Source organism: Sturnira hondurensis, unplaced genomic scaffold (assembly GCF_014824575.4).
Source record: "Sturnira hondurensis isolate 20B ecotype Veracruz unplaced genomic scaffold, ASM1482457v3 Scaffold0022017, whole genome shotgun sequence".
NCBI classification, from domain to species: domain Eukaryota; kingdom Metazoa; phylum Chordata; class Mammalia; order Chiroptera; family Phyllostomidae; genus Sturnira; species Sturnira hondurensis.
In genome coordinates this window covers 5768455-5781558 of record NW_028094648.1, presented here as the reverse complement: position 1 = coordinate 5781558, position 13104 = coordinate 5768455, and the positions used below count along the sequence as shown (strand labels likewise).

Genomic DNA, 13104 nt, shown 5'->3' with positions numbered 1-13104 from the left:
TAAATAAAATCTTTAAAAAATATCACAAAGAATAGGGCCACTCATTGGTATTGATGATTTGTTAGATAATCTACTGTCGGGGCCTAAAGATGGTGAATGCAATCCATCAAGAAAATCGCACCAGGAGGGCTTGGCTGAGGCAGCCCCAAACAGGATGCTGCAGCCGAGCCAGGTAGCCCCCACCCTTGTGGGCATNAAACATTTCAAAATCTTGTATAAAAAATATCACAAAGAGCCCTGGCTGGTGTAGCTCAGTGGATTGAGCATGGCCCTGAAAATCACATGATGGCGGTTCGATTCCCAGTCAGGGCACATGCCTGGGTTGCAGGCCAGTTCCCATCAAGGGGCGCATGAGAGGCAACCATACACTGATATTTCTCTCCTTCTCTCCTTCCTTTACTCTCTAAATATAAATAAATAAAATGTTTAAAAAATATCACAAAGAATAGGGCCACTCATTGGTATTGATGATTTGTTAGATAATCTACTCACTGAATTCGGGCAAAAGTAATCATTAAAAATGGCATCATTGGAACTGATATTCTGACCCTGTAGGTACAAGAGTAACATATTATGGAAAACTATTAATATGCTCCCTGCTTCCCTGCACTGCTTGGATCTGGCTGCCTATCTCTGGACCTCCCACCCTCCGATTTCATGGCTGGCTATTCTAACAGGCATAGGGGTTACTGGAGGCCACAGATGCTTTAGGGAACTGATCACGTATCTCTCCATCAGTCCGTGTTTCAAGACTCCCCAAACTGCTTGGACTGTAATGAGAGTGCACGTGTGTGTAAATTATTTGTGTCCTGAGGAAGGGGAGGGAGAGAAGTAATTCTACCTCAAGCCATAAGTATGTACCTTCAAAATAGTTAGGATAATATTATACCATTGTTTTTTTTTTACTAAGAATACTTTTATTGGTTTATAAAGTATATAAACATTTTATGAAAATATCCTTTATAAGAAAAATAGGAGAACAAGTAAAAATAAAAAACTACCACATGGAAATTACGTCTGATTCCCCTCCTTCATTTTAGAAGTGAGAGAAATGATAGATACAGTCATGATAACTTGCAAAAGGATTCCTTCAAGTTTTTCAGTTTTTCTTAATAAAACGGCATCAGTTACTGAAAGCATTATGACCTTTTTATGCTACATGTACTGACAGAAAATGTGAATAGTACTAAGTTCATTATATATAAGGTTTTAATATATTACATTTGTTTCTACATAAACAGACTATAAATATATGTGCCATAGTATGTTTTATAGTCATGGTTCCCAGCATCTCACACTATGGTACCAAATGAAAAATACATTTTGTTTTGTTTTTTAAAGGAAAAGAACAAAGGCAGAAATCAGTAGAAATAGCTTTACATGTTAAAAGTCTACACAATACAATAGATATTGTTATAACTTTGGCTACAAAATAATTTTGAAATCTGGCTAAATCATCCAGAGAGAGAACAAACCAAATCAACGTTTACTGGAGTGCAGAGGCCAAATGACTAAAATACTGGCTAGCTGGGGGCAAAGGCGGGGGCTGGCGCGGGGCAAAGGCGGGGGCTGGCGCAGGGCGAAGGGTCCACTGAGGGAACTCCTTCCCGGAGCCTTGACACCGCAGCTTGGCGCCGAACCTGCTGCATTCAGGCTGTCACATCACACAGGGACAGATGTGTGAGTATGCATCCACGAGAAGCCAGAAGCTGGTGTGTACAGTCAGAACTCGTCAACACGACGGGGAGCCTCTGTCTGAATGTCCTTTCTTTGTGGTGCCTGAATAAAGGATAAGCCTGGGAGCCAGGGAGCCAGGGCTGCATCATTTCCTTCCTGGGGCTTGGCCAGGAGACACGTAAGAGTCCGGAAGGAACTCTCATTAGGAGTCGGAAACAGCACAAGGAACTCTCATTTAGCCCAACTGGGAAGAGCACGCAACCTTCTAAAACCAGTAACCCCGCCTGAAGCCTTTACATTGCCTCACAGCCCCCATGCCCACCTCCACCAGAGCCTACACAATGCCTTTGCAGGCTCCAGTACACTCTCAAAGGAAGCCAGCATCTTCCTTTCTGTCGGTCCAAACCCCACACGTCAGACTTGGCTCAGGGCCCACATCCTAAACAAAGCTTCTTAGATGGACTGGGCCCTAAAGGTCTTTCTCATCTTCAATACCAAAAGCACTTCCATTGCCTGGATTACCTAGTTTTACAGAGGTGTCAACTCCCCAGGTATAATACGTCATAGAAGATGAAGCCATTTCTTGAACTTCTTCTGTTATAACCTGTGGGGAGACCCACAGTAGGGAGTATCATACATGTTTTTCAAATAAATGAAAAATAGAATAAGGTCAACACTGGGAAAAGACACAAACACATTCCTGGGTCACAAGCATCTTGTCAGGAAATGCCTAGGGGACCGGCTCCCTGCAGTCTGAGATCCTTTTTTTTTTTTTGAAATGAAAATCAAATGTGGCGACTTCCTGGTGGTGGAAAGAACAACACTTGAAAATCTGAGCAGCACCTCTCCTGTGATTTCCAGAAGTGAGGGACTTGGGTGCCTCCTTTTAAATAGGAGGGAAGCTCAACGTGGTCCCAGAGTCAGGCTGGAGAATCTGAGCAGCGCTGCCAGCCTGCGGCGGCGCAGGCTCCATCAGCTTCAACAGTTCTGCATCCTCGCTGGAGTACACAGTGGTGTCCGCGTCATCAGAGTGATACCCGGACTGGTAGCCACTGGTCTGGTTGGAACCTTCTGATGCCACAGACTCTTTGCTTTTGCTGGGCATCAGTCCACTGTGGAAAAAAATGTAACCACAAGAGTTGGCAGAGAGAAGGCAGTTCTGTGCTTCTTACCCTAACCCCCTTCCCGACCCCATGTGGGCTGTAATCTCCCTGGAGACACAGCCCTATCTCTCCCACTTGTTAATCAACGTATCAGGTTTACTCAGACAATGTCTATTTTCAGGTACCAGCATGAATTTGTTCTTTCAGATAAGTCCTCTTATTCAGGTCCAAGTCTTTCAAGCCTGAGATGAGATGAAAGGCAGCTCTCCTGAGTTTTGCAAAGGCTCCAACCAATGGAACATTTTTATGGCCTTACGGATTGACAAGTTTGTATACAATGATAAAAGTCAAAGGGCCTGTTTCATGATATGAAAGAAAATTGGGATGTTCTGAGGCCCACTTGTGCCTTCCCCACACTGTCAATTAGAGGATTGCAAGGCGTGTGTATGGCGTCAATAAAGTTCTCAAGCAATGTTAAACTTTAATAAGTTGGGGGGGGTGTGCAACCAAGCCAGACATGTCAGAAACTGCTTTTTTGCTCATCAGAATCACGTTCTTTGGAAAGACCGAGGATCTGGATCACTCGGCAGCAAGAAGAGAATGCTCTCGATGGTGCTGGCATCATGACAGACAGTAACCGTGTCAAAGCTTAGAAGCTCGGGCTCTGCTGATCCGGAGCTTTAGGATCTGCACTTGTTGAATCATCCTGAGATGTGGGTTTTTCCCTTTAATAAGGGCTTTACCAAATTATTCGTATCAAAAACTGCAAGAAGGATTTTATTAACTTCTGTGCTCATATACGGTTTAAAAGTTATTTCAAATCACTAGAAATGCAATTTTTCTTCCAATCCAACCACAATAAAAATAATTTAGTATCTCAAGCAATGGCATGGTAATTATCATACAGTCATTGCTCTATGGATATATTTTGAATTAGTGAATAAAATGTGATTTGCTCTCACAATGTCCTACCTTAGGCTTAAGGCAAACAAAATAGCATAATAGAACATTTTAATGTTTTTTTTCCAACATGAACATCAGTAACCCATGGGTTATGGACTTAGATTATAAGTAGATCAAAATCTTCTCTAGTCTTACCTAGAATGTACCCATTAATAAATAATTATTCTGCATCCTACTATTTTTTCTTTAATCCTTAAATATTTTATTGTTATTCTATTACAGTTGTCCCAACTTTTCCCCCTTTGCCCTCCTGCATCCAGCCCACTCCCTGCTTCTACGGTCATGCATTCTATTATTTTTATAAATTCAAATTTTCATTTATTTGTAAAGTCAAAGCAGGTACATCTATTCAAAGCAACTACAAATTCCTATTGAACCTCATGGAGAAAATGATATTCAAAACATAGTATCTTTCCTACAATTAAGTAAGGTGAGCTCAGCCAATAATATTTAAGAATCTAAACAAGTAGCTATTGGCTTACTTATATATTTTACTTCTCAAGAACAGACACATCTTTTATGCACAGGTTTGAAAATCCTTCAGGGATCACATCCAATGACCTCTTTGTTATTTAACCAGTACCAGACAAACCTCATAAAAATCCTCTGATTCAGTTAAAAATGTTTTTAGACCTACACTTAATTGTTTGATTTGTTGAAGTTCTTTACAAATTTGATGTAAATTCGCCCAGCCAATGACACAAAATGAAAAAGCTCTGCACCTACACCAAAAATCCTAAATTCCTTCCCAAAACTCCCATTGAGATTAGTCTATTTGGCTGAGCCTTACCTAAAAGACGGAGACAATTTGGTTTTGTCTTCCAGGGTTTTCAGCTCCTCTGATGCAAGGACCATACCACTGTCCGTCTGGTTGTCCTTTTTAAGAGATAATGAGATGGCACAGGTGATTGAGTGTGTGCATGGACCAACTACTTAATTAAACTGACTTCTTAACCCACCTATCAGACAACTCAATTCCAATGTTCTGCAGAGGGAGGTAAAGGGATTAGAACCAGGAACTGTGCAAGCTGCAAGAGTAGCTTCCTAGAAGCAGACCCAGGCCAGGAAGAAGGCAGGAATTGAGGAAGAAGAAGCTGAGAGACCCCTTTTCATCCTTCTTTTCCCTTGATAGTATTTACGCTTGAGTGGAATTGGACATGAGGGTAGAGTACCTTGAATTTGTACCAGAGGCTTTCCTTACGGAATAAGTTTCATTTCAGTAGCAACCCCATGACACAGACCCTCAAGGAAAGCCTTATAATTTGCCTCCAAGTCTCTAATACTTAGGCTAATATTTACTTAGCTAATGTTTCATCTTTTGTATAATTTTTAAGACTATTTTTAAAAGATGTACTTACATCTGGGATTACTTTTACTTCTGGTTCTTCCAGTGGGATATCTTCAAATGTTTTTACACTCACAGGCCGGCTCTTTCGCTTACTATTCTGCAGATACTGACTGCAAAAGGAAAAATATTTATATTTTAGTGGTGGTATATTTGGCTGAAGATACCACAAGTGATACCTAAGTTCATTATCTTTCAACCACAAGGTTAATAGTGACCTTCAAAACATCCTTTGGAAAAAGAAAAACAAAACAAAAATCTTTCTCTGCTAGCACACACTGAAGGCTTAATTTCCTGTGAAAGTCCATTTAAAAGTATAATATAAATGAAGAGCCTAGATGAGCCCCTCTTTTTCTGAGTTGTACTTCTGAGTCCAGGGCTAGACTAAAGACAACAACAGCAAACTAAGTGATCAACCGCCCTCTGCTTGGCTTCCTGATTGCAAGAGACTCTTCCACTGAGTTCTCGACATGTTACCCAGTGTCTCACATCTGCCGGGCCTTCTCCTAGGGAAGTTTTTCTAAGTAATGTTCACAAAGCAAACATCCAATGGAAGATGGGTGAAGGACACCCCTGCAGATCTCACTGACTCTCACTATAAAATGCTGAAGTCAGCAGGATCTGAAGACGATCTCCTCCATCTACATGTAATAAAGGCTTGGTGTGTAGATGAGGGAGGGGCTGAGTCTCACTATTCCCTATTTTCAGCCCCCAGAGTTCTTGGTCTTAGGAAAGGACAGCGGTCCAAGGGCCATGCAATATTCTGTCAATTTCAGAGTCTACACAAGCTTGGGAAACTCATAAATATTCCTGTGCCTCTTGTGCCTCATCTTTAAAATGTATTGGCCATAGCTTTCCCTCCCTAAGTCAGAAAGATGAATGAGGACAATGAGAGTGGTAAACAAATGGCAGGTGGTAAGTGTTCTTAGAAAGAGTGATGTTCTATAAACCAGACCTTGTTGTCCTCCTTTGTATTCAAAGGGTGCCAGTTTCCTGCAGGAGTCCAAACAGGACTTGTCAGACCACATATCGCCTGTGTCCAGGGGGTGCCCCTTCCCTTTCTGTGACTTTGGGTGGGTCTGAGTGACCTGATTAAAATCACTAATGGCCTAAGTGGAGAGCAGGAAAGTCCTTTTCACAAGAACAGACAGAAAATTCACTCTTTACTCTTTTCCCAGCGTACTTCTCATCACACGTAGTCTTCTGGACATGCTAATTTGTGCTTCCTTGTGTTTTCCATGAATGACTAGAGTGAGGACTCACTTGGGCTGAAGGTCGAGAATGGAAACTGCGTCTCCCACCCCTGCCCCAGGAAGCGGGTTCCTCTTCCTACAGAGAGAAGTCAATGAAGTTCATCGGTGATATCCTCACTCAAGAAACTCCACCAGAAACAAGACAAGATACACAAGGGGAGAGGAAAAGCCCTCCTCTCCTAAGTTCAGTCCCTAAAAGTGGCAGTTACTAAGACCTACTGGTAGCATAGTTGATCATTCATTCACTCACTCATTCAGGAACCCCTTCCATGGGCCAAGCACTGGGCACAATGCTCCTCAACCACTGTCTTGTGGCATCTTCACAAATGGTACCTCTCTAGGGGAGGATACTATGACCCCAATTCAGATGACAAAGTGAGGCACAGAGAGGTCAACGAACATGTCCAAAATCACTGAACTGAAATATGTGGATTATAATTTTAGATTCTAATGAACAAGCACTGAAGAATTTTAAGCATGAGATTAACCAGCTCAGATATAACCTTTTGAAAGATGACTCTGGGTTGAGAAGGGTAAGATCAGAACCAGTGAGACCAAGGAGGGGGAAATTCCACTCATCTGAGATAAAGAAGGGCAGCCGGACTAAAGAAAGGTGATGCTCACAGGGTTTGGAGAAGTAGATAGATTCAAGAGCTATTCGGAATGTAGAATCAACTAAAGTTGGTGATCTTGGGCAATAATTCAGCTACCTTAGAAAGACCAGCTGCTTGACTTTTGCGCCCAATCACTCCAAAAGTTGCATGGCCCTTCACAATTAAAAAGGCATGTTCATGTTTTATACGCTCTTTCCAAAACTACAAAATTTGTGTGCGTGTTTTAAAGATTTTATTTATTTATTTCCAGACAGAGGAGAAGGAAAAGAGAAAGAAAGGCAGAGAAACATCAGATTTGTTGCCTCTCAAACACCCTGCACTGGGGACCTGGCCCACAACCCAGGCATGTGCCCTGACTGGGAACCAAACTGGTGACCATTTGGTTTGCAGGCTCGTGCCCAATTCACTGAGCCACACCATCCAGGGCAGTGTTGTATTTTTCATTTGAAGATGAGGAATCCAGGCTTTAGGGAGGAGACAGCTAGAACTGAGACTTGGACTTTGGTCTTAGACACTAATGCCCATGCAGGTGACTTTTTTTGGTTGTTGTTAGGTTTTTTTGTTTTGCTTTGTCTTGTTTTGTTTTACCCTACTCCCTATTGACTCCCTTAGAAAAATATCAGGAAAGAAAAAGAAGAAAGCAGCGGGTATGATTGTTCAAGTTTTTATTAAGCACCTAGTATGTGCACAGCACTGTTCTCTCCTTTATGCGACCTGACTACATGATGAGAGGAGGTGGGGAGAAGAGGATATGTGGGGTGTAAGATAGGCAAAAGATAGAGAAAAGACAGTTTTGCTTCCAGCTACCTAAGTATCAGAGCCAAATTCATGGACCTCTAGCCGAAAGCACCACTCTACAAGGAAGATTTAGTCATTACCAACAATTAACTAAAATGAAGAAAATGCTCCGTGCCAAAACCTTTTTCTGGGAGAGAATTGAAAAGAAATTGTTGATAAGTTGCTTGGTGTGGGACATGAAACTCCCAGGGAAAATGATGGAGTAACCGCAGATGGTCCCCAAACTGCCTTTGAAGAAGGATGAGTGCAATTAATATGTGTTTTCTTGCAGGAAGCATGTGAACTTGGGGCCAGAGCTGATCCTCAGGGAAATGAGAGAAAATGCTAAGTCTAGACACCGGGGGTCCTTCCTCCCCACCCTTCCCCTGCACACCTCTCAGCTCCCCTCTAAATAAATGCTGAACACATATTTTTTAACCAGGCAACAAATCACCAGGTTGGCTCCCACAGTGATGTCTCTGCCCAGTTCTACAAAGGAATGGAATTGAAAATTAGAAGCGGGGAGCAAGTGAGAACAACTTCTCGGCTTTTCTACTTGACTGGCAGCGTGGAGGAAGAGAAAACAAGTCTGCGGAGCACGCCCCAGCCTCGTCTCTGTCTCCGCAGGGAAGCAGACCCACAGAGAGCATCAAAATGAAGTGTGCCACGCACAGATGCCTGGATTATGCCTTTCCTTTAGCCCAGATGATTTAAAGGTGACCGTGGAGTCTCATTTTTATCAGGGGAGAAAAGGTGGAGGCGGTTGGGAAGGGGCGCAGACAAAAGATTCCAATTTCCACTTTATTTTTCAAATTGTGGCTGGATAAAAGAGAAACTGAACTGGAAAGACCAATTCAAAAATCACAGGAAGAAAATAGAAGCCAGGCCTGTGTTCGGAGTGTGGTGTCACATTTGTCCACGCTTCTGGGGATAAATGTTAGCAGCCCTGTCTCAGATCCAGCATTGAATTTGGCACTTCCATTACACAAGCATGACTTCATCGACTCTCGGCACCATATGCAAAGTGCCCGAGTGAGCCAAGACACTGCCGACTTGGGTCCTCATTCCACCTGGTCACTGAAACCCCAAGGAATAGAGCTTATGATCAAATGGCTTTCTGATAAAGGAGGAGGCAATAGTGTTGTGGGAATAATTACTGTACCAGAAGGCCGGCTGAACTTGAACTAAGATTTTTTAACACGGGAGTGGAACTGTAGGCTTTCGTTCCATGACTCTTTCTCTCTGATAGGCCCTCCTTGGTGTGGAAGGAAATGGCACTGAGTTCAATATCAGAGAAAATGGAATCATTCTGGGGATGCAAATTTAAGCAGCTCACATAAAAGCTATCATTTACTGAAAGCTCCCTAAATGCCAGGCACTTAGAAATGCATTATACCAGTAATTCTCACAACAATTACTCAGAATGACACCAGTGACCTCACCTGGGTTGCAGTGAAGACCTGCCCCAATCACACAGCTGCTGAAAAGCTTACCTGGGAGTGTGAGCCACTTCTATATGACTCAAAATCTGGATACTGTGTTCCCCCAGGTAATCACTCCAAACCTCATGTTCAATATCTACGTCCTAAAAGATCACACTTTCTACCTTGCCTAACACAGAGTGATCATGTGGGCAAAATCTGATAACATAAGGAAAAGCTCTTTGAAAAATGCCCAGAGTTCTTGACAAAATGGAAAGGTGGTTCACACATTGCCTACAGCCACTCCGAGCTTTCTTATGGCTCCTAACAGGGTTCCTGCTGCCCTGTGTGGTTGATGCCACAACACCAACGCTCAGGTTGCCTCTTCCCCTGCTACGGGCAAGCTGGCCAAGTGCTCAAAGGCCTGCGCCCCTCCCTGCAGCCACAGCACGCTCCAGAGGGCATTTGGGCCATGGCTGTCAGGGGGTCCAGTTACCGGAGGAACACACCCAAAGGAGTGCGAAAAGAAACAAAGCAAAGGGACGTAGTCCCAGGCTTAGAAAACAGCAATTTTAGCATCATAATGTAGTAAACCAACTTTTTCCTTATGCACAGGTGCTGGGAGAGAGAAAAAAGGAAGCTGCCTTCAGAATCCCTTTAGAAATCAGGGAAGGGCTGCAGTGCACATGTTTTAAACAAGCCCAGAAGCCTCATTATGTTAATAAAACCCTGAACATCAGACTTGGGCGGGGCTTCTGAAGATGTGCTGTCCAGGGTGATGTGGGGCACATCCCCATGGCTCGCTGTCTCCTTGCCCCAGAGGCACAAGTCTGTTTTCACAGATGCCTAGAACTCTTCCTTCCTGAATCGTTCCTAACCTACTTAATTCACGTTAATAAAAGAGTACATGGGGATCATTTAAATACAGATGTCTTTGTAAAATCGGTCTCTTTTTCTGGAGATTAACAAACTATGGCATTCCAGCTATTTGCAGCTGCAGGGCTTGAAATTCTGAAAGGAAGAGCTATGGCAGCAATGTGGGCTACAGATGGAGGAAACACACCTACCAGGCCCTCTTCGAGGGGCGCTCCTCTTTGTGTTGGTCTCAGCGCTGTGGCTGCATGTGCAAGGGGGTGCAGCAGTTTTATAAAATGTCTTCCTCTCCCCCGCTCCCCAAGCTGACCTTGAGGCCCAACCCCCATGGGATGTTGGCCATAGACAGTACCTGATTCCTGCTGTGTTGTCATAATGGAATTTGGGGTCACACACTTCCTCTTCCTCCATACAGGAAACAGGTGAGGTGGGCAGAGAGAGTCCAGAATCCTCTTCCATGCTCAAAGTCTCTGATATGGGAAGAACAATGTAGTCTTTGCCATCCTGAAACAATAAACACAGAGTGCTATTGTTATGGCTTCAGGGCTTCAAGGGCCTTTTCATGAGAAACAAAGGGCAAGGGGCCTTCTTGGTCAGGGGGTGTGTTGCCTTCATATCTGAAAAGGTAAAACTTTAAGACAACATTAAAAATGGCTTGTCAAAAAACAAATGGGCGCTTGAAAGGGATGTGTGCCTGAAAGTATATTAAAGGAGTTCATGAAGAGGGAGATGGGTGAGGGGACACAGAACACTGTGGCCACAGCGAAGACCAAGCAGGCTCGGTCACGGACGCAGCAATAGGGCCCACGGAGCCCCGCAGAGCTGAGAAACCACCCACACGAGCCAGCTCCTTCAGAGGACGTGTCAACCAGGGCTGGCCTGTGGATTTCGAGGCAATGGAAAAACTGATGACGGTCTAGAGAAAAGCAATAAACGTGCAGGAAAAAATGGGTCTTCTAAAAAAAAAAGGCAGCACAACTTAACATTATTTCATCAAAAGAAAGAAATGAAGGGCAAAATGATACCTTTAAATGTTTGGAAGGTTCACGATAAAAACAGATTTGACTCACTGTCCCCCAGCTGTTCGAAAGAAAAGCTGGAGGAAATTGGCTTCCATTCACTGTAGTAAGAGGTGTTGATGGGAGATTAAATAACTTCCCAGTGGCGAAGGCTACAAGTCTAAGACCCTCCCCTGGAAGTTATGGGGGCCTGGGATTTTATTGGGGAAAAATAAAGCCATCTATTTTGCAGGGTTCAGATGTGTTTTTGCCTGCAGAATATATTAAACATTCCCTGAAATTCCATCCATTATTGGTATTCTTTGGATCAACTGGTTGGTCAGTGTTGATTTTAACTTCAGAAGAGCATCTGAAGACTTAACAGAAAGAAACCTTATTAAGACTAAGAGTGGTCTGCTCCCGGATTATGAATTAGAATCTCGTCTGTCTCCAAGGGTAAGTATAGCTTTGAAAAAACCACTCCTGCTCAGATCGGGAAGATTATAGCTTCTTATTCGGAGGCTGAGAGAACAACAGCACGGTGGCCATGACAAGGTGTAGTCAGCAGAGGAGTCCTGACACCCGAGTAGTCTTTTAAGAAGCTTCTCGAATGGAGGTCACAAACCTGCTGAGCATTCGCTTGTAACAGATTCCCCAAGTGTTCCACCAGCTCCGAAAACGTGGGTCTCTGACTGGGCTCCCCGTGCCAGCAGTCAAGCATGGTCTGGTACCTAGGGAAACACCATATTGATTGATTAATATTAAATAATAAATAATTTAATATTTAATGAACAATGCAGTAAGTGTTGCTTGATATTAATAAATATTTTAATAAGTAATGTTAAATATTAAATAATGCCTAGAGGCATTCATTAACTGCCTCTTTCCTCCTGATCCGAAGCTGAAAGTATGCACTTGAATGAGTAAATGTTTACAAAGAGTGATGGAGGCAAGATGTTAAACAGGGGATCACAGGACATTTGATGTTTCCCTGCACTGGGAGAGTCAGGTGTGTACAGAGAGGAAAACTGCAGATCCACACGTCATAAACACTAACTGGACGGTACAGATAAAATGCTGTCTCTTCAAGAAGAGATCGCTCGGGGCTTGAAATTATCAAGGAGAGACTCTAAGAAAGAAGTAGGGCACAGACTGAGCCATGAAGGAGGAGTTTACGATGGCAAGTCTTTTCAGCAGGGAGCAAAGAAAGAGAAGAAAAGGATACTTTTAGAGGCTCACATTTCTGGTGTGGTATAATCAGGGGCCCTCATCCTCGTTCCTTCTTTCAATCGCCTACAAAATTCCTCATCAATCTTTACACCAGGATAAGGAGAAGCACCTAGAATAAAACAGGAATGGGGTGTCTATTATTTGATTTGATTTTCTCTTATAGGAAGCCCTGAGTCTGATTCTTTTTTTTTTTTTAGATTTATTTACCTTTAGAGGGGAAGGAGAGAGGGAGAGAAACATCAATGTATGGTTGCCTTTTGTACATCCCCTGCTGGGAGTTGGCCTGCAGGGAACTGGCCTGCAACCCAGGTATGTGCCCCAACTGGGAATCAAACCGCGATCCTCTGGTTCGCAGGCCCGTGCTCAATCCACTGAGCTACGCCAGCCAGGGACTGATTCTTGAACATATTGATCATCTATACATTTTTTTCTTCCTTCCTTTCTTTTTTTTTTTAGATTTTACAACACAAAGCTTGCAAGTATCATTCAAGGTTTAATACAAGACAGAGAAAGGAGTATTGGGAGTCACTAGCTGTTACCATTCTCTCTGGAGTCTAGATGGAAGGACCAAGAGAAGTGACTCACCTAAGGAAAATATTTCCCAGAGCAAGACGCCGAAAGACCACACGTCACTCTGAATTGTGTACACTCTGTCAAAAATCGTTTCTGGGGCCATCCATTTCAGAGGGAGGCGTGCCTAAGAGGGTAGAAGACAAGGAATCAGCTTCCACCTTGGCAAGTTTCTGGAGAAAAGCCCTTCCTTTACTCCTGAACGCGGGCTCTGATGTCTGCGAAGAGGGGCTTCAACTCTGCCACTTAAGAGGTCACTGGGTTCATCTTTGAAACTTAC

At 43.3% G+C, this 13104-nt stretch overlaps 1 protein-coding gene across 1 annotated transcript in view; it reads right to left on the bottom strand.

Moving 5' to 3' along the window:
• Window positions 1-1187: 1187 nt before the first annotated feature.
• Window positions 1188-13104, bottom strand: part of KDR (kinase insert domain receptor) — a 43590-nt gene continuing 31673 nt past the window's right edge. The window contains exons 24-30 of the mRNA XM_037034073.1: window positions 12840-12951; window positions 12264-12363; window positions 11650-11755; window positions 10379-10530; window positions 5102-5201; window positions 4534-4619; window positions 1188-2789 (exon numbers count right to left, since the gene is read on the bottom strand). Coding sequence (XP_036889968.1) covers window positions 2564-2789; window positions 4534-4619; window positions 5102-5201; window positions 10379-10530; window positions 11650-11755; window positions 12264-12363; window positions 12840-12951 — 882 coding nt within the window. The 3' untranslated portion in view covers window positions 1188-2563. The remainder of the gene's footprint in view (window positions 2790-4533; window positions 4620-5101; window positions 5202-10378; window positions 10531-11649; window positions 11756-12263; window positions 12364-12839; window positions 12952-13104) is intronic.